Below are 21,983 nucleotides of genomic sequence, written 5' to 3' on the forward strand. Positions count from 1 at the left end.
TAGGGCAAACAATTATTTTCCTGTGTTGACTCCCAGCTTAAAGTGTATGTAACTACATAACTATACGTACACTGCCTCCCCTCTTTTTCAAAGGACAGTATTAAAATAGGCAGGACACAAAGAAAAAAGGAAATTTAAGAATCAAATATAACTTGGAGATGTACTGCCATACAATTATTAATTTATTTTACAATATTTATTGAGCCATTATTCTTGGGAATCTCTAAAAGACAGATTCTGAGATTTTTGTTTTGGGCCATCAGTGCCCGAACTGTTTAGCTGCTTGAATTTCCTCTAGATAGCTGTTTCAGCTTTATGAGATAAGACTCTCTCTTTTTTGCCTTGAAACTACATGCCAAGTCAGTCTCCCTGTATTCATCTCCATTTGTCCCTCCCATCCATTGCTGTAGTTGGTGTTTTCAGGGCATAAGACTCTCAGATTCCACAGGGCGGGTTGATCTCCTGGGTTTCAACCTTCTCCATGTGGCACCATATAGTCTGTTCCATATGGCCTCTTCCTGCTTTCCCTGTGTCAGAAGTTTGTCTTCTGCTGCTTGTCCCCTCCCATCTTTTTGTTGATGATGATGGTTTTTGCTTTTTATTCCTTTACTATTATTTGAACTGAGTACTCAAAGAAATGGGGAGAAATGGGTCTCAGTCTAAGATCCCAAAGAAGATCCTGTACAGTCTTCTAATTGTTCTACATGTTAACTCTTTCAGGCTATCAGGCCCCTAATATTATTCTAGATATTCAGCCTGGAGGCAATCATGTAATTGAGGATTCTCACAAAAAGGTATGTTATCAAGGCCCTCTTAGTGGACAGATTCCTGAACTAGATATATGTTGTTTTCAAGTTTTCAGTGGTTGCAGCAGGGTTTATGACAAAGCTACTTCACAAATGTCCTATCTCTGGGTGAGACCCAGGAGGGGAGGGAGGGGAGGGAGGGACACTGTGTCAATCAATGTCATTCAAGAGAAATGTCTCTCTCCTGTACTTGATAAGTGAGCTCTGTTAAAGAAAATAATCTTAATTGTTGGATGCCTTCTGCCTCTGCCCCAAATGAAAGTATTCTTGCCATAAATTGCTGACTTCGGGGTTAGGTAAAGATGGATAAAGAGAAGCTTAAACAGTGGCATTTTACTACAAAGGCCTTCTATTTTATTTTTTTTAATGTGTTTCTTTTAGATTACAGCCCAAATTAAATTCCTGTACGAGGAACTTGGACTTGACAGCACCAGTGTTTTCGAGGATCTTAAGAAATACCTGAAATTCTGAAACACTACGTTCAACTGGGAATTGGATATTGAAGTATTTCATAGTCTTGGAGGTAGCAAAAAAAAAAAATTAATAACTTGAGATTTTTAAGTTATTAATTTTTTAAAATGTGCTTCTCCATCTAAATTTTGCTTAGTCTACATCTTACTTGCTTACACTGTTCTCTCCACTGATGCACATGCCCATTAACCTAGGAAAGTAGTTTTTAATTTATGCTCCTTAGAAGGACGTGGAGTAGAGGGAAGGGAAGGATTGGTGATAGCAGAACTCTAGGCCTCCCTTCCAGTCAGAACAGTTGAGCAGTTTACACATCAGTGTCCTGCCTCTTTGCTAGCAAATGCTTTTAGACACTGTGGCAGTGAGTCATCCTCTAATTTCTATGATTGCATTTTAAGGGAAAAGATAAAATTCTTCCGCTTAAAATTCGTTAAAGTTTTTGAATAATCTGGGGTCCTAATGTGTTCTGGTCATCCCTGATTGATGCTCTCTCAATAAAGTTATAAGCTCCTATAAGCGATAATTTACTTTTAAACTTTTTTTTCAAAACATTTGAGAACCTTTCTTAAAGCAGTTACGTTCAAGCTACAGAAATATCAAAGAATGATTGTTCACCAAGCAGCATGCTGTACATGAAGCTATTACAAATGCTTACAATCCCAAAGAAACGCCAGTGTCTTCATCTCTTCATAAAGGTGCCTAACACGAGGTATACAGTATGTTCAATACACTGGAATAGCATGCTCGATTGGAAACAAAGCATCTGTCTCTGAAAGCTGTTTGGCGATGAAGGAGATTCTTTGTGTTGTGTTCAAGGATGAGTCCCTCTCCCTTGTCCAGAAAAATACCACTTGTATCAACTTCACTGCCTTTGTTGGCAGAATTGGTACTTAACCTTATTCTCACTGTAGCGGGAAGGCCTGAAATCATATTCTGTAGATTTAACAGTGTTGATTCTCCAAAATTCAGAACCACGATAAAGATTCTGTCTATGCCATCCAGCTCTCTTGTGTACACAACATAGTGGCTGTCATTTCTCAAATGGCAAAACCAGCCCCTGTTGAGGAGTAGCTCATTGGCATGAAGTAGACTTAAGTCTTGATATAACTTCAAAGCCGATCTGGACTGAGTCTTTTGGACCTATTTTTTAAAAAAAGTATTTACATAAGTGTTTGATTCTAAGAATTGTTTGTAAGCATTTTTAATATATTTTAAGGAGTTATTTACCCAAAACACTTGCTTCAATTTTGCCCCTTACAATTGCCAAATTGTAAGCATCAATAAGTAGGTAAGAACAATTTATATAAAAACTAATAGAAATGACAAATTCAGAGTTTCGGCTTGTCTGGGAGTAAATAAGTACACACAGTGCTCTGCTACATTGTAGAGTTTCTGTAGAGACCAAATTTGACTCCACTTTAGGAATCCCAAAACAAATGTCCACGTCTAAGATGATGAATATTTAACTTGTGTAAAGTCACTCTGTGCTGCATTGTAACTGCCAGATGGCCAGAAGGAAAGCAACAGTGGACTTCTGAGGAATTGGGGTTTGTTCCCCTTTGTAGAATAATGTATAGATTGCTGTTGTGCGAAGATCACGTAACTTTAGCAGGCATGTATTTCTTGCACAGCTAATAGAAGAGAAAGTTGAAAAAAGGATGCAAAATAAAAAGCTGCCTTAGGTGAAAGTTAGAAATTGTAGATTTTTTTTTTTTTTTTTTACCATAATAGTATGTGTTCATTAAAGATGATTTGGGTTTATTTTACAGCTATATAAAACATACCTAATTTGATGATGTACTTCTAACATTTCATGCATTTATTTTATTGCCTACATAATATAGCCTCCATAAACATTGACAAATGACAATATTCTGTTGAATGGTTGTACCATACTTAACCACACCCTTTCAATTTGACATTTGTGTTTCTAATATTTTCTATTTTTATTCCCCTACCCCCATTTTTGTATTATTTAAGATAGATTATCAGAAAGACAGTTTGTCAAAGAGTACGGGCACTTGATACACAATGCCAAATTATTCTTCATAAGAGCTGTTGCCAAATCAGTGATAATGTTCATTTAATTGTATTCTTGCCACCATGTTTACTGGGGTGGTAGTTGTTATTGTGGTTGTTATTCTTTAGGGGTGGGTTCCCAATATGTGGTCTTTAAATAATTATCTAATAATGGGTGTTTGAAAAAAAATGTTTGTTCTGTTTGTCAGGTACAAAGATATTTATGATACATGTATATGACTTGTCAAAGTTAACATTTTCTCTAGCCTTAGGTAATGCATGAAAGCACATGTTTCAGTGCCACTCACATAAGAAGTGCCCAGTAAGTGTTAGCTATTGTTGTCTATTTGAGTTACTACTTTCTAGAAGTCTGTTGAAGTCTTTTTCTGTAATTGTGGATTTGTCTATTTTGCATTTGAGTATTTTCTATATTTTGAAGCTGTTAGATGCGTATTCATGATTTTTAGTGGAATGTTTTATCAATTTTTGAAAATTGCCTTTGTCTCATATAATGCTTTTCATATTGAACTATATTTTGTCTGCTATTAAATATTTCCAAGCCTGACTTTTGTACTTTTATTTTTTATTCAATTACAAGAAGAATACATAGTATAAAAAGGTTTTCTTCAACACCTTTCCATAGCTTCACAGTTCCCCTTGGAGACAGGCACTATATGTTCTTTTGTTTTTATGTATCATATGAAATGATACATTGTGTCTATGCAAATGTTTACATATTTTTCTTTACACAATTGGTGACATGTTGCCATTCTATACTTTATTGAATACATGTTAGAAATGGTCTCATATCAATGTATATACAGCTCTCATTTTTAAAAGCTGCATACTGGGCCCATAGTTGATGGAACTGGTTTTCTGTTGATAAAATATTTAAATCATTTCTCACGTCTTCTATTCAAAACAAGTGTTGCAGGCTGGGTGAGGTAGCTCAGGCCATAATCCTAGCGCTTTGGGAGGCCAAGGCAGGCAGATCACCTGAGGTCAGGAGTTCAAGACCAGCCTGGCCAACATGGTGAAACACCATCTCTACTAAAAAATACAAAAATTAGCTAGGCATAATGATGTACACCTGTAATCCCAGCTACTCGGGAGGCTGCGGCAGGAGAATCGCTTGAACCTGGGAGGTGGAGGCTGCAGTGAGCCAAGATCACGCCACTGCATTCAAGCATGGGTGACAGAGCAAGACTCTGTCTCAAAAAAAAAAGTGTTATAGTTGAGATCCTTTGAATATTTATTGTGCACATGTTCACATATTTCTAAATACAAATATGTAGGAATGGAATTATTAGGTCAAAAGATAACCATTTTTTGTGTTCATAACTAGCTGGGTTGCAAGCTTTCTATTTGCTTGCTATATCTTCATTTCAATTCTTTGTGTTTTGTGTTAGCAGTGTCTCTTGTGTCTGAGTGGTTTTATCTTTTAATAGGCTAATTTAACCCATTCATATTTGTAATTATTGTATAATTAGACATAATTCTGAAGCCCTATTTTATTTGTATTTATATTGTTTGGGTTTTTTTCTATTAAGCTTTTTACTGGATTGACTATAATTTTCTTCTAGTGTTTTGAAAATTTGAAAATTTTTATATTTTATGTGTAGTGTTCCTTGAAAATAATTCTTCGAAAATTATTTTTATGTCCTAATTTTACCATTAAAATTATGACCACTTTAAAATAATTTTTCTCAACATCTAGAACAATGCTGGCCAATAGAACTTTCTGTAAGGCTGGAAATGTTCTATATCAGTAGCTATGGCAGCTACTGAGCACTTGAAGTGTTAGTATGACATGGAACGGAATTTTTTTTTTTTTTTTTTTTTTTTTTTTTTTTTTTTTTTACAAAATCTCCCTCTGTTGCCCAGGCTGGAGCGCAGTGGCATGATCATGGCTCACTGCAGCCTCAACATCCTGGCCTCAAGTGATCCTCCCACCTCAGCCTCCTGAGTAGTTGGGACTACAGGTGTGTGTCATGATGCCCAGGTAATTTTTTTTTTAAGAGATGGGTTCTTACTATGTTGCCCAGGCTGGTCTCAAACTCCTAGGATCAAGTGATCCTCCCACTTTGGCCTCCCAAAGTGCTGGGATTATAGGTGTGAGCCACTATACTCAGCAGGAACTAAATGTTTAATTTTATTTAATGTAATAGTCACAGTGGTTAATGGCTTCTGAACAGCTCAAATCTAGTTACTTTTGCCTGTGCAAAGCAAACACTGCTGTCTTACTTGCTTGCTCCTGTGTGCCTTCTCCCACCCATACACCCTCCCTGCTAATATTTCCCATATAGAATCAGATCACTAAGATTTTTGTTCCAGAATACCTTGTTTTATATTATGTATCAAAAATTATTTAAATCAAGTTATATTATTTCCTTTTCCTTTAATACATTGTATCTCTGTTTTGGATTTGTTATGTTTTGTTGGATAGTCCCTTGACTGTTCTTTCAGAAAGTGGCCATGCATGGTAAAATATGGGTCCTTGCTTTTCAATCTCTGTTTTGCTCTCTTACATGCTAGTTTGAATGGATATCGAGTATCTAGGTTTAGAATTCAGTTTCCATTACAACTTTGAAGATAGAGTTCTAATGTGCTGTAGTATCCAATTGAGAAGTCTGATGCTAGTCCAATTCTCAACCCTTTTCTCAGGCAATCTAGTTTCAGGTTTGGTTTCTTTCTGAGTAGTTTTGGAGTTTTCTCTATCCTAGCTGTTGTGAAAGATAAAGTCTTCCTTTATCTCTGGGTTATGTGTTTTATTTCTTTGTACATTTCCTCCAGTCTGTTCTCCTGTGCAATTGTTGCTGCATGTTGGAATTCTGTATCTATCTTCCATGTATCCCAGTTTTTTCTTATGCTCTTATTTCTTTGCCTTTTTCAGTGCATTCTGGACAAGCCTCTGGATCAATTTTTCAGCACACTAATTAGCCCTTATGTTCTTTTTAATTTCATTGACAGTCTTCTACACTTCTGAGATACCTAATCACTTCTTTAAAGAATGTCAAGGAGCTCCATTAAATAACAATCTACTGGGGGTATTTATACTTATATTTAAGTCTTATGTTTGCGATATTTTCTCTGCTTTCTACAGTGTTCTGTCAGGAATGGTGTCTCCCTTTCATGGTCTTGGTTTTTCTCAGATACTGTGTGATTCTTGATCTGTTTGCTTTTGTGTTTTGACTTTCCTTGTTTGCCTGTCTTTGGTTTCCTGCCTCTCATAATGAGAAGCCAAATTGGATGTGGGTCTGACTTGTCTTTGGGACATTGGGTTCTTTTCCTACTTGAAGGTGATAAGCTTGCTAGATTCCCACCTTTTTTCTCCTGGCCTCTGACTCTGAGCTGAGTAGTAAAAGCTCTCCTTTCTGAGAGCATTCCACAGTGAATTCTCGCCAGGGGACAGCGCTAGAGTTAGGTCTTATTTTCCTTCTTTTCTTTCTTGATGCACTTGTAGAAGTTTCAGGCTTTGTTCTACTCATTCTCCCATGCATGTGATCACCAAACAGTTCGGGATTTTTTTTTCCTTAGGGAAATTATGCCACGGCCAATTGCAGGAGTTCAGGAAATTCCTACAGTGCTCTCCATTAGAACTGTTTTTCTCCTGTGTGTTTTAGACTCCCCCTTCTATTCTTTTTTTGTTTTGTTTTGAGACAGTCTTACTCTGTCACCCAGGCTGGAGTACAGTGGGGTAATCACAGCTCACCGCAACCTTGACCTCTTGGGCTCAGCCTCCTATCTGGGATGACAGGCACATGTCACCAGGCCCAGCTAATTTCCCTTTTTTTTTTTTTTTTTTTTTTTGGCAGGGGTGGGGGAAGGTAGAAACAAGGTCTGACTATATTGCCTAAGCTGGTCTCAAACTCCTGTGCTCAGGCATTCCTCTGGCCTTGGCCTCCCAAAATGCTGGGATTACAGGTGTCAGCCATGGTGCCCAGCCCTAATTTTATTTTATATATTTTAGAAATTACGTAAATTTTCTGTTCCTTTCCAGGGTCATTTGGATGTATTTTTATTAAAATGGCATTGTCTGAGATTTATGACTTAGTATCTCTCATCACTCATGATCATTTTTAAAGACTTTGTTAATCTGATAGAAAAAAGTGCCATTGTTGGCTGGGCGCGGTGGCTCATGCCTGTAATCCCAACACTTTGGGAGGCCGAGGTAGGTGGATCACCTGAGGTCAGGAGTTTGAAACCAGCCTGCCCAACATGGTGAAACACTGTCTCTACTAAAAATACAAAAATTAGCCATACATGGTGGTGGACGCCTGTAATCCCAGCTACTTGGGAGGCCAAGGTCGGAGAATCACTTGAACCCAGGAGGTGGAGGTTGCAGTGAGCCAGGACCACGCCATTGCACTCTAGCCTGGGCAACAAGAGTGAAACTCCATCTCAAAGAAATAAAAAGAAAAAATTTCAGTTTTAATTTACATTTTCTCCAACTTTGCTGGTATGGATTTTTATATGTAGGATTTCGTACATACTGTATTCAGATTGGCTATGGGAATATTTTAGACATAATGAAAATCAAGAGGCATTCAACCCAAAACACAAATGTTAAATATATTTTTTGTGTCTTCAAGACCTACAGCTATATAAAACAAAGCTTATACTGTCCAGGAATTCTCAGTGGTGTTTGTAGCAGGGAGCTGTGGGAGCATGAGGGTTTGTGTGGCTTTCTGTATCTGAATATCCTGGGGAGTTTCCTCAGATTACTCAGTAGACTGGGATGGGGCATGGTGTGTGTGTGTGCGTGCAGCAGGGGGGTGGGGGTTGTGCTATGCATTTCTTAGCATTTCTTAAGCATCTCCATGTGGCATCTATAATTTCATTTCCCCTAAATTGATTTAGTTTGTTTTCCAGTGAAGTTTTGGCTACTGAATGATATTAGTGCTTGATCATTGTGGGAACAGAAAAAAGGGCAAAAGCCAAAGTGGTATTAGTATACCAGAGCAACCACTTCAAGGATCATGTATGGCTTCTGTTTCTTCAGAACAGTAGTGTGGATTTGAGCCTTGCTCTGGGTTGATGATCTCCTTCCTGCCTGTGTGGCTGCCTATCCACCCACACGCCTCTCTCACCACATTTTGAGGGGAAGAGAAGAGGAAGGGTAGCTGGGCTAACTAAAAAACTTCTATAAAATTTCCTTCATAGCTCAAAGGCCTTAGTAAAGGTCATTCTAATGAAGACTTGTATATTCTGTATGATACTTCACTTCACTTGGTAGATTTCTACCAGTTTGTATTTTCACAAAGGCATGATTTACAAACTCCTTACAAATTGAAAACTACAAGGGAAGTCTTTGATTGATGTAAAGAGTATCTGTGAAGGTTTAGACACATTCAGGGTGAGTGTGTACTTTCAGTAGAAACCCACTTCTTGTTTCTAAAATCAACATAAAATTTTCACTCATACTTACATCAACATTCACAGTGTGGTAATCTGAATTGGTGGGTAACCAGGTGTAACTAGCTTCAGAAAAACCAGCATTTGAACTGTTGTCCCACTGCATTGGTGACTTTGAGTGGAGGGTATTCTATATCAAAAGACCAGAAAGGGAAAACAGTGGTTTGGTTATTAAAAGAAATGTACTTTGGTCCTGATTTACTTCATAATTATTTAATTCCCTATAGTTCTTAGCTAGTGTCTGTACTCATTAGCATTTGTGATGAAAAGGCCTTAACAATAGGTACATAAACCAGTTTCACACTTTTAACTGGAAAGTACCTAATAACATTTTGAGTTTGAATAGACAATACTAATTTAACATTTTGAGTTTGAATAGACAATACAAATTGAACTTTAATACATGCTTGAAATCTTTGCTGCTTTTTCCTAAAAATCAGTAATATAGGATTTCAAAGTGTGCTATTACCAATATACATGACTTCTGTGGTACAGTGATGGTGAATTTAAGAACACTGCCATGTACAAGTGAGTGTGAATTCTATTCTGCTCATTTATTCAGCCTGGTTACTGCTCATGAGTGCACACACACAAATGTAGGAGCTAATAGAAAAAAAAAAAGCTTCACCTTAATCAAATATTAGGGAAATTGGATCTCATACAATTGAAGGCTAACCAGGCAAATTAAAGTTGCAAGACAGTCATCTACACAGCAACACAATTCTGAAATCTATAGCTACAGAATAAAAAATGCTTGACGTTGAGGCTGTGCACTGCACATGATAACAGAAAAGAAAGGGTCTTTGTGCTATGGTCACCCAAGACCAAACAGGACAAATGAGAACTAAAGAAATAAGTGTTCCTAACTCCACATTTCAAGCAGAGGGAAATGAATAATATTCTAAACTAAACCACTGGTTCTCCAATTTTAGTGTGCCTCTCAACACAGTATTCCCAGCAAATAAATAAATAAATAAATTTTAATGTGCCTGTCAGGTAGAAAACATCTTTAAAATGCCCTACCCAAGAAATTTAGTTGGTGGCTCCAAAAGCATTTTTAAAATAAGCTCTCAAACCGCCAAGAAAGCTGAGAATTCCTACTAACAGTAAGAAAGAAAAGCAAAGTAACCATGATTTTCAACAATGGAATAGAGAGATAGTAAGTTCTCTGATTTGGCAAAAAATAAAAAATGAATACTTGGTTTTATAGCTGTGATGAATAGTCAAGTTGTATTCAACTTACAGTATCATAGCTTTCATTGAGATTTATGGCTACAATATTTCCCATTCCAATTTCTTCTCCATAGTAAGTTATAGGAGTTCCAGGCAGTGTGAAAAGAAGCATGTTCATCACGTTGACATACTCATTCCCCAAACGAGAAGTCAGCCGGGAACTGTCTGGTCCACCAATCTGAAAGGCAGATATTTTTAAGAACACAGCTCTATAACACAGTTTTCTGAAAGATTTACCCTATTTCACAGAAAGTTCACCAGGTAGCAGAACAAAGTAGATATGGTACCTTGTTACTAGCAAGCCTGAACTTGAGTCCTAGGCCTGCTATTTGCTGTGTAAGTGACCAATTTATTATCTTGGCCACTGATGAGCAAGAAAAGAGTGGTAAGAATTTACAATGATATTGCAAATAAAACTCAGAGGGTACATACATAGTCATATTTTCTCATATCTGGATAAGAGAATATTGACAGGAAAGGAAACAAAACTGTTGCAGAGAGCAAGACAATGGAACAAGGTGAAAGGACAGGCATGAGAGACTTCTGACGTGTCCTCTTTTAAAAAATTGTTTTGACTTATGAACTATTCGGACAAAATTTTTAAAGTAAATCAACTTTTGGAAAGAATTTACATAGTCCAAGATGAAATGTTATAAAGTGTTTTCTATTTGTAAATATATTTCCATGTTAAATGTTCTAGCCCTTATTTAAATAAGAGTTTGTTTAAATAAGAATTTATTTAAATCACCTGACAACTCTCCATAACCCACAACTCAAACCCTCACGTGCATAGGCTGAGCATGGCACTTTACTTTTTAAAAAGTACTTTCACACCTATATTTCCCTCCTTCACACAACAGTGCAAGTACTATCTCCATTTTACAAATGAGGAAACAAGCTCTGAGAAATTGCATCATTTATTCAAGTAGTAGTATGAGACAGAACTAGCATTTGAACTTGAGTCTTAGGATAAGACTTAATTGCTACAATTCAAGAAATAGGAGGTTGCTTTTTTTTTTAACTTCCTAGGATGTATGAAAATGATCTTTATAATTATGTTTTTATAGACCATTGTGAAGTATTTTTTTATATTTATGGCCAGAAAATTAGGTCAATTTTTGCCTCCATCTTTTTATTCTTTTCTCTATCATGAGATCTTCTGATAAGAAACCCTTTGATTTCTCAAGCCTTCTGGACATAGAGCACAACAAACACTGGGAAAGGAAGAATGTGATTTCCAGAATTGTCATACTACTTAAAATGTCCAGTTTTTAACAACAACAACAAATATACAAAACAGGGAAAGAAAACAGGAAAATATGGCTCATATAATGGTGGGGGCAGTCAATAGCAAATGTTGCTTAGGAAGACCAAACATTGGACTTACTAGACAAAGACTTTAAACCAGCTAATATTTTGATATTCAAAGAAAAGAGCTGTGTCTAAAGAATTTAAAGTATATGAACAGTTATCAAATAGATAAAGAGAAATTATGAAAAAATTAAAATTTTAGAGTTAAGTACAATAGCTAAAGTGAGATATTTACTAGAGGGACTTGACAATTTGAACTAGCAAAGGAATCAGAAAACTTGAAGACAGGTCAATTGAGAGTATCTGGCCTGAGAACCAGAAAGAAAAAATAGAGAAGAATGAGGCCAGGTACTGTGGCTGCCACCTGTAATCCCAGTGCTTTGGGATGCCAAGGCAGGAGGATTGCTTGAGCCCAGGAGTTCTAGACCAGCCTGGGCAACATGGTGAGACTCCATGTCTACAAAAAATTAAAAATTTAGCCAGGCATGGTGACATGCACCTGTAGTCTCAGCTACTCAAGAAGCTGAGATGGGAAAATTGTTTGAGTATAGCACGTCAGGGTTGCAGTGAGCCATGTTTACACCACTGCACTCCAGCCTGGGCAACAGAGCAAAACCCTATCTCAGAAAAAAGAGCAGACTCTCAGAAACCTGTGGGATACTATCATGCATACCAACATATGCAAAGTGGGAGTCTCAAAAGGAGAGAAGGGAGAGAAATGGTCAGAAACAATATTTGAAAAAATAGCCAACAACTTCCCAAATTTGATTTTTTAAAAAATTGTGTATCTAAGAACCTCAGTGAACTCCAAGTAGGACAAAATTTTTAAAAACCCACACTTAGACACTATCAGTCAAACCGTTGAAAGACACAATCTTTAAAGGAGCAAAGAAAATTGGTACATCACATGTAAGGAATCTCAATAAGATTAGCAACTGACTTAACAGAAACCATAGAGGCCAGAGGGCAATGGGATGATATATTCGAACTGATGAAAGAAAGAAATGTAAACCAAGATTTCTATATCCAGCAAAACTGTTATTCAGTAATGAGAAAATGAGATACCACTTCATATGTACTATGATGAGCATAATTTCTAAAAACAAGACAGAAAAGTGTCAGGGAGGATGAAAAGAAATTGGAACCTTCATGCATTGCTGATGGGAATGTAAAATGGAGAAGTCACTATGGAAAAGTTTGGTAGTTCCTCAAAATCAGAGAATTATTATATGATCCAAGGCTGGGCACAGTGGTTCACATCTGCAATCCTAACACTTTGAGAGGCCAAGGCGGGAGGATCACTTGAGCTCAGGAGTTCAAGACCAGCCTGGACAACATGGCAAAACCCCATCTCCACAAAAAATACAAAAATTAGCCAGAGATGGTGGCATGCACCTATAGTCCCAGCTACTTGGTGGGAGCTGAGGCAGGAGGATTGCTTGAGCCCAGGAAGTCAAGGCTGCCATGAGCCATGTTCACACCATTGTATTCCAGCCTGGGTGACAAAGTGAGACCCTGTCTCCAAAAAAAAGGCTGGGTACGGTGGCTTATGCCTGTAATCCCAGCACTTTGGGAGGCCAAGGCAGCAAATCACTTGAGGCCAGGAGTTCCAGACCAGCCTGGCCAACATGTCAAAACCCCATTTCTACTAAAAATAAAAAAAATTAGCCAGTCATGGTGGCACACGCCTGTAATCTGAGCTACACAGGAGGCTGAGACATAAGAATTACTTGAACCCAGAGGTGGAGTTTGCAGTGAGCCAAGATCATACCACTGCACTCCAACCTGGGTGATAGTGAGACTCTATCTCAAAAAACAAAACAAAAACAAGAAAGAAGTATTACGTGATCCAGCAATTCCACTCCATGGTATAGATCCAAAAGAATTGAAATCTGGGGCTTAAACAGATACTTGTACACCATTGGTTTGTAACATTATTCTAGTAGCCAAAAGAAGGCAAAACCACAAATGTCACCAACAGATGAATAGAAAACATGTGTTACATAGGTACCATGGAATGTTATTCAGTCATAAGGAGTAAGATGTGATACATGCTATTGTGTGTATGAAGGGAACTTGGAAACATTAAGCTAAGTGAAATGAGGCAGACACAAAAGGACAAATATTGTTATGATTCCACTTATATGAGGTACCTAGAATAAGCAAATTTATAGAGGCTGAAAATAGAATGGAGGATATCGGGTTAGTGGTGGGAGTGAGGAATTAATGTTTAGTGGGTACAGATTTTCTGTTTGGGATGGTGATGGTTGTACAACATTTTGAATGTATTTAATGCATTGAATTACACACTTTTGAATGTTTAAAATTATGTTTTATGCATATTTTGCCATAATTTTAAAACAACAAATTCCTCAGGAGGCCGGGCACAGTGGCTCACACCTGTAATCCCAGCACTTTGGGAGGCCGAGGTGGGTGGATCATGAGGTCAGGAGACTGAGACCATCCTGGCTAACACGATGAAACCCCGTCTCTACTAAAAATATAAAAAGTTAGCGGGGCGTGGTTGCGGGTACCTGTAGTCCCAGCTACTCAGGAGGCTGAGACAGGAGAATGGCGTGAACCCGGGAGGCGGAGCTTGCAGTGAGCCAAGATCATGCCACTGCACTCCAGCCTGGGCAACAGAGCAAGACTGCCTCAAAAAAATAATAATTCCTCAGGAATTCACAATAAACTATTAGAAATGAAAAACAAGTTCAGCAATGTTGTAGGATACAAGATCAATATACACAAATCTATTGTATTTCTATACACTAATAATGAAGAATCCAAAAATGAAATTAAGAAAACAATTCAGTTTACAATAATATCAAAAGAACAAAATACTTACGAATAAATTGAACAAAAGGTGTAAGACTTATACAATGAAAAATACAAAACATCATCGAAAGACCTAAATAAGATACATCTGTGTTGATGGATTAGAAGACTTAATATTGTTAAGATGGCATGACTGCCAAAAATGATAAACAGATTCAATGCAATCCCTATCAAAATCCCAGTTGGCTTTTTAAATCCCAGTTGGCTATTCTAAAATTTATATGGAAATCCTAAAATTTACATGGAAATATAAGGTACCCAGAACAGCTAAAACAATCTTGAAAAATAACAAAGTTGGAGGACCCATACTTGTCTATGTTAAAACTTACTAAGCTACACCAATCAACTCAGGGTGTTCAGGCACAGAAACAGACATATAGATGAGCAGAACTGAGGTCTGGAAATCTAATCAACTGATTTTGTTTTTTTTGTTTTGTTTTATATATATATGTGTGTGTGTGTGTGTGTGTGTGTGTGTATATATATATATATATTTTTTTTTTTTTTGAGACTTAGTGTCGCTCTGCCGCCCAGGCTGGAGTGCAGTGGCGCCATCTCGGCTCACTGCAAGCTCCGCCTCCCGGGTTCACGCCATTCTCCTGCCTCAGCCTCAGTAGCTGCGACTACAGGCGCCCGCCACCGCGCCCGGCTAATTTTTTATATTTTTAGTAGAGACAGGGTTTCACTGTGTTAGCCAAGATGGTCTCGATCTCCTGACCTCGTGATCCACCCGCCTCAGCCTCCCAAAATGCTGGGATTACAGGCATGAGCCACCCCGCGCGGCCTTGTTTTATATTTAGAGATGGGTTCTCACTGTCACCCAGGTTGGAGTTCAGTAGTGTGATGATCATGGCTCACTGCAACCTTGAACTCCTGGGCTCAACTCCCACGTCAGCCTCCCAAAGTGCTGGGATTTCAGGTGTGAGCCACCATGCCCAGCCTACAATCAGTTGAGTTTTCAGCAAAGATTCCATGATAATCCAATGAAGGAAAGAATAGCCTTTTTAGCATGTGGTGCTGGGATAGATGGACCAGGCAATGGTTTCTAATATAACACTAAAAGTATGAGTAACAACAACAAAACAATTGGACTTCATAAAAATTAAAAACTTTTATGCTTTTTGAGGGACGCTATCAAGAAAGTGACATGAAAGCCCACAGAATGGGAGAAAATACTTGCAAATCACCTATCCAGTATATATCAGGAATTCTTACAACTAAACAGTAAAAAGACAACCAAATGTAATTATAGGCAAATAATTTGGATAGACATTTCTCCAAATAGGACATACAAATGTCCAACAAGCACATGAAAATACCCTCAAAATTAGCCATCAAAGAAATGCAAAAAAAAAAATTACAATGAGATAACAACTTGACACTCAGCAGGAAGGCCATCATCACAAGGCTTGATGAGATGTAGAAAAATCGGAACCTTCACAACATTGCTGGTGGGAATGTAAAATTGTGTAGCTACTTTGGAAAACAGTTTGGCAGTTCCTCAAATAGTTAAATGTAGACTTACCATATGCCCAGTGGAGCAGTTCCACTCCCGGATATATACCAGAGAGAACTGAAAACATGCTTTTATAAAAACTTGTACACAAATGTCCATAGCATCACTATTCATAAGAGTCCAAAAGTGAAAACAAATGTATGTCAATTCATGAATGGATAAACAAAATGTGCTTTATGGAAGTTATTATTCAGCCATAAAAAGGAACGATGTACTGATACGTACTGCAACATGGATAAGCCTTGAAAACACCACGTTAAGTTAAAGAAGCTAGACACAAAAGGCCCATATTGTATAACTTCATTTACATGAAATGCCCTGAGTAGGCAAATCCATAGACACGGAAGGTAGGTGAGTGGTTGCCAGAGACTGAGGACAGAGAGGGAGGGGCCATGCGGAGTGATTACTAATGGGATATGTGGTTTCTTTTGGGGGTGATGAAAATGCTCTGGAATGAGATGTTGGTGATAGTTGCATAATTCTGTGAATATACCAAAAATCCACTTAATTATATACTTTAAAAACGGTACATTTTGGCTGGGCTTAGTAGCTCATACCTGTAATCCCAGCACTTTGGGAGGCCGAGATGGGTGGATCATCTGAGGTCAGGAGTTCGAGACCAGCCTGGTCAACATGATGAAACCCTGTGTCTCTACTAAAAATACAAAAAAATAGCTGGGCGTGGTGGCATGCACCTGTAACCCCGGCTACTCTGGAGGCTGAGGCAGGAGAATTACTTGAATCCAGGAGGCAGAGGTTGCAGTGAGCCGTGATCGCACCACTGCACTCCAGCCTGGGTAACAAGAGCAAAACTCCATCTCGAAAAAAAAAAATGGTAATTTTTATGGTATGTGAATTGTATCTCAACAAAGTTGTTATTTTAAAATTGTAGTATAGTTTTAATACTTAAATTTAAAGCTTTTACCATGGCTAAATGTGAGCCTCTTTCCCCTCACCGGACAGAGAAAGGCTCTGGCAATGGAAACACACATTCCTGCCAATTAAAGCATCAGAAAAGATTGAAATAAGCTTAATCATGGTTCACAGATTCTGCCAGTGTTTTTCTGCCTAGGCTGCATTTTCTCCTTTATCCTTTCAGGTTTTCATCAGGCTGTGTAAGATAGCTGGCAGGATCTGTGCATAAAGTATCAAAATCATACCACTTTTCAGGGCTCAGATCAAACCTACAAGTTTTGTGGGGGTACCACAGAAGATATTGACTAGTGTAAGGCAACTCGCTATACGAGAGCAACTCTCTGTGTATATGAGAGAAGGCACACCTTTGGTAAATTGCTGAACTGCATAAGAATAACAACACCAGCAACAAACAAACCCTGAGCCTGAGCACCTCAGTGTGAGGTGGGCACCGTATTAGGATGCTGGGAACCTGCCTCTGCCCTTAACCAGTGCACAGTCTAGTGGGGAAAGCAGACATCATGGAAGTGTGTGGACTTTAAGGAAAGGGAATGAAGGGGTGCTACAGTATACAGTAGGTAGACCTGACACCTCATTTGGGGGCTCCAGAAGGCTTCCTGTGTTGACACTTACCTGAGACCTAAAGGATGAGACCACAGAAACAGCCTAAGGTGGTAGAGATACAGAGAGATGGAAGATTATCGAGACTAAAAAGGTGTCTTAGAATTTACATTTATAATATATTAAAGAAAGGAAGGGCGAGGAGTGGTGGCTCATGCCTGTAATCCCAGCACTTTGGGAGGCTGAGATGGGTGGATCACGAGGTCAGGAGTTCAAGACCAGCCTGAGCAACATGGTGAAACCGTCTCTACTAAAAATAAAAAAATTAGCTGTGCATGGTAGTGTGCACCTGTAATCCCAGCTACTCAGGAGGCTGAGGCAGGAAAATTGCTTGAACCTGGGAGGCGGAGCTTGCAGTGAGTCAAGATCCCGCCACTGCACTCCAACCTGGGCAACAGAGGGAGACTCCGTCTCAAAAAAAAAAAAAAAGAAAGAAAGAAAGAGGGTTGTCTTTTATATGAGAGAAAGAAACTTCCATTTTGTTTCAACCACTGTTACCGTGGGACTTTGAAGCAGCAGGGCTTACATCTGTAATACTACAAACATCTTACAGAGGGGCCTAATGTTGATCTCTAACTCAAACCCAAAGACAGAAAGATCAGATCAGGAAAAGCAACCCGGACAGGTGTGGAAGTGACAATACTGGTTTGTTACCCCAGTTATGTATCACTGTATCTTTTGTTCTTTACTGAAGTAATATATTGCCAGTCTTGAAAAATGTTAGTGCCGGGCATGGTGGCTCATGCCTGTATTCCCAGCACTTTGGGAGACCAAGGTGGGCAGATCACCTGAGGTCAGGAGTTTAAGACGAGCCTGGCCAACATGGTAAAACCCCACCTCTACTAAAAATACAAAAACAAAAATAATTAGCCAGGCATGGTGGCATGCGCCTGTAGTCCCAGCTACTCAGGAGGGTGAAGTGGGAGGACTGCTTGAGCCTCAGAGGTTGAGGCTGCAGTGAGCCATGATTGCACCATTGCACTCCAGCCTGGGTGCAGAGTGAGACCCTGTCTCAAAAAAAAAAAAAACAAAAATTGTTCTGAAGAGTCTAATGCGGAAGGGGGAGAAATTCTTTCTCTGAGAATCTCTGTAATTTAAATGCTTTTTGCAGTGCATTCTACCCCACAAATGGGTGTTTTGTCACAGTTTTATGTTGCCCTGAATTGCACTGTACCTCTTTCCACACCTGAAATCCTCTTTCTTCCCATTGACATCATAAACTCTGGGATATGTGGGGAGAAACTATTTTTTGATATCCAGCCCCAAAAAGCCTAGCAGTGTTCTGAGCATAGACAAGCACTCCTTCAATATCCATTCCATTCAGTGGGCAGTGTCTCTCCCTTAACAAAAAGAACCTGGCAGAGGCTGGGACAGGCCTGGCCACTGAACAATCATGAAATAAGACAGAGGTGATGGTCACTTAGAGACAAAGGTCCATTGTATTTTAGAGGTAACTAGACAGCAAAGGCAACAGCAGCACATTATGTACTGTGCTGGCATGAGGACTTACCATCCAATTAGGCCATTTTCCTTCTGGCATGTTTTCCATCCAGGATGTGATAACCTCATACACACTGTTCCCAGAAACAGTGTCTAGCATGGTGAGGTAATTATTGAAGGGAAAGTCAGCTTCTTGGATAAATGGCAATCCATAGTACATCACGGTTCTGTCAATAGTTTCTGCATAGGCTTCAGTCCCCATGAACCTGTAAGAGTTGACAAGGTTCAGTGTCATCAGGGCCTGTCAGAAGACTGGGAAGGCACTCCACAGCTGCTTATCTTGCATGTACAAGATGTAGGGGCTGAATGCACACCATTAACCATATAGGACTAGCACCTTCTAGAAAGCATAATCAAGCTGTCACCAAATATTAGACTGGATTAAGAAAATGTGGCACATATACACCATGGAATACTATGCAGCCATAAAAAAGGATAAGTTCATGTCCTTTGCAGGGACATGGATGAAGCTGGAAACCATCATTCTGAGCAAACTATCACAAGGACAGAAAATAAAATGCTGCATGTTCTCACTCATAGGTGGGAGTTGAATAACGAGAACACATGGACACAGGGCGGGGAATATCACACACCGAGGCCTGTCAGTGGGTGGGGGTGCTAAGGGAAGGATAGCATTAGGAGAAATACCTAATGTAAATGACAAGTTGATGGATGCAGGAAACCAACATGGCACATGTATACCTCTGTAACAAACCTGCACGTTGTGCACATGTATCCTAGAACTTAAATAATAAAAAATGCAAGGCAGAAAAATCCCCCCCCCCCTCAAAAAATGAAACACATTTGACTGCCAGGTCGTGCCACCACACTCCAGCCTGGGCAACAGAGTGAGACTCCGTCTTAAAAAAAAAAAAAAAAAAAGAAAGAAAAAAAAAATTTGGATCTCAGTCTATATTGGTTTTTTGAGACAGAGTTTCGCTCTCATTGCCCAGACTGGAGTGCAATGCCGTGATCTCGACTCACGGCAACCTCCACCACCCCCTGGGTTCCAGCGATTCTCCTGCCTCAGCCTCCCGAATAGCTGGGATTACAGGCGCCCGCCACCAAGCCCAGCTAATTTTTTTGTGTTTTTAATAGACACGGGCTTTCACCATGTTGGCCAGGCTTGTCTCAAACTCCTGACCTCAAGTGATCCACCTGCCTCGGCCTCCCAAAGTGTTGGGATTACAGGCGTGAGCCACCATGCCCAGTCTGTTCTTTTCTTTCTAAACCTAGAAAATCCTAGGAGAAATAATCTCCTAGAATCAAAAATCAGTAACATCCTGACACTAAAACTCATTGACATCCATGAAGACTTTCTTTAGCAATTCTCATCACTCCATTTAGAATCTGAAGTTTATGTCTGCAAATAAGGTGAGGTATTTTCTCCAAAAGAACTTCCCCTTGTATTTGAGTCCCTATAAAGTCTTTCCTTATTATTGGTGTGCACTCTCAATTGCTGAAAGCAAAACGCTGTTTGGTGAAGACCCATTCACCTGAAATGCTGGCTTTAGCTATGTGAGGCAGCATATTTATGGATAAGTACATGGTCTCTGGAGCCCAACTGCTTCAGTTCAAATCCCATAGTTGCCACTCCTACCTGTGGACATTACCTGCATGCTCAGAGCCTCAGTTTCCTTATCTATAAAATGGAGACAGTAATCGGAGTACCTACTTTAAGGAGATGAATTTAATTTAATTCCTATTGATTCTGTTGGGTGATCTATATAAACTTAATGATGGGTAATTTTATTGAGTATTTATTATGATCCAGGCACTACTTTAAGTACTTTATATACATTATCTAATTTAATCTCACAACAGCCTTATAGAGGTTACTGCTATCACTTTTTTATTGATGAGAAAACTGAGACTTATGTTAATTAACTGGCCCTAGATCACACAGCTACAGAGCAGGACTCCTTCAGGCCTACCTGATTCCAAAGCTGTGGTCCTGGTACTTTAGCTGAAACATATGGATTCATACTGTGCAAGGAAACTACATATCCAATAACAATGATAAAAATAATACTACAGAGAAGGAGCTGGTATTTTATTTTTTTTTCTTGAGATGGAGTCTTGCTCTGTTGCCCAGGCTGGAGTACAATGGCATGATCTCCACTCACCGCAACCTCCACCTCCCGGGTTCAAGCAATTCTCCTGCCTCAGCCTCCCGAGTAGCTGGGATTACAGGCATGCGCCACCATGGCTGGCTAATTACTGTAGTTTTAGTAGAGGAGGGTTTTCGCCATGTTGCCCTGGCTGGTCTCAAACACCGTCAGGTGATCCACCAGCCTCGACCTCCCACAGTGCTGGGATTACAGGCATAAGCCACTGCACCCAGCTGGAGCTGGTTCTGTTTTTTTGGTTCTTTTTTTTTTTATTTTTATTTTTTTGAGATGGAGTCTCGCTCTCTTGCCCAGGCTGGAGTGCAGTGGCACAATCTTGACTCACTGCAACCTCTGCCTCCCGGGTTCAAGTGATTTTCCTGCCTCAGCCTCCCAAGTAGCTGGTATTATAGGCGCCCACCACCAGGCCCAGCTAATTTTTGTATTTTTAGTAGAGACAGGGTTTCACCACGTTGGCCAGGATGGTCTCGAACTCCTGACCTCATGATCCGCCTGCCTTGGCCTCCCACAGTGCTGGGTTTACAGGCATGAGCCACTGTGTCCAGCCTGGAGCTGGTTTTTAAAAAAGAAAAAAACAATGGTTCATGGTTAACATTTAGCTAATATAATCTCTTTTTAATTAACCTAATTTTCACAAAACTCCCGTGAAGTAGTAGTGTGATCGATCTGCATCATTTTACAAAAGAGGAAACTGAAAGTCAGCAAAGTAAGCAAACAGGAAAGGAATATGGCAGGCCCTGGTATAACCAAACTGTAATCAATTATAATTATGCAGGCTTGTTACATTATTACTTGAACCTCCAAATACACTTGGTTGTGAGGGATACACTGCAGATCACACACTAAGCCTGGGAAGAATGAGAGCATGTGCCGTGGTCACCTGTATCTGCCGGGCTCCGTGCTGTATTGGTCCATGGTCTGCCGGAAGCTGCGGACGATGTCATGCATTCCCACCTGCGTGGTGGTGAAGTCATGGTACAGCTCCGAGTATTGTGTGACCGTGTCCTTTGAAAACCAGGACGACATGGTTATCATTTCATACATCGCATGCCCACAGCTGGCTCTATGTGAATGTAGACAACCTCTTCAAAGGGCTCAAGCCAAGCGAGACACACACTCAAACATGGTTTTGTGGATGGAGAAGAATACTTCATTTGATGCTCAAGTTGTTAACTTTATAAATCTACTAAGCAATATTTCTCTAGTAAACTG

The 21,983-nt window shown here is 39.4% G+C and overlaps 2 protein-coding genes across 22 annotated transcripts in view; one reads left to right on the forward strand and one right to left on the reverse strand.

Moving 5' to 3' along the window:
- PREPL (prolyl endopeptidase like) overlaps positions 1-3,858 on the forward strand; it is a 53,042-nt gene extending 49,184 nt beyond the window's left edge. For all 20 annotated transcript variants that reach the window (XM_005575985.4, XM_074011863.1, XM_074011868.1 and 17 more), the window contains 2 exons: positions 721-794; positions 1,188-3,858. In XM_005575985.4, coding sequence (XP_005576042.1) covers positions 721-794; positions 1,188-1,277 — 164 coding nt within the window. In that variant the 3' untranslated portion in view covers positions 1,278-3,858. The remainder of the gene's footprint in view (positions 1-720; positions 795-1,187) is intronic.
- The window catches only part of SLC3A1 (solute carrier family 3 member 1), a 55,595-nt gene that overhangs the window by 8,494 nt on the left and 25,118 nt on the right, over positions 1-21,983 (reverse strand). The window contains exons 6-10 of one of the 2 annotated variants that reach the window (XM_005575976.5): positions 21,652-21,776; positions 18,653-18,848; positions 9,952-10,119; positions 8,722-8,838; positions 165-2,414 (exon numbers count right to left, since the gene is read on the reverse strand). In XM_005575976.5, the coding sequence (XP_005576033.2) occupies positions 1,974-2,414; positions 8,722-8,838; positions 9,952-10,119; positions 18,653-18,848; positions 21,652-21,776 (1,047 nt within the window). In that variant the 3' untranslated portion in view covers positions 165-1,973. Of the gene's footprint in view, positions 1-164; positions 2,415-8,721; positions 8,839-9,951; positions 10,120-18,652; positions 18,849-21,651; positions 21,777-21,983 lie in introns of those variants that run through there. The other variant, XM_065527117.2, reaches the window with a different exon arrangement.

The sequence above is a fragment of the Macaca fascicularis genome, chromosome 13 (assembly GCF_037993035.2).
Source record: "Macaca fascicularis isolate 582-1 chromosome 13, T2T-MFA8v1.1".
Lineage (NCBI taxonomy): Eukaryota > Metazoa > Chordata > Mammalia > Primates > Cercopithecidae > Macaca > Macaca fascicularis.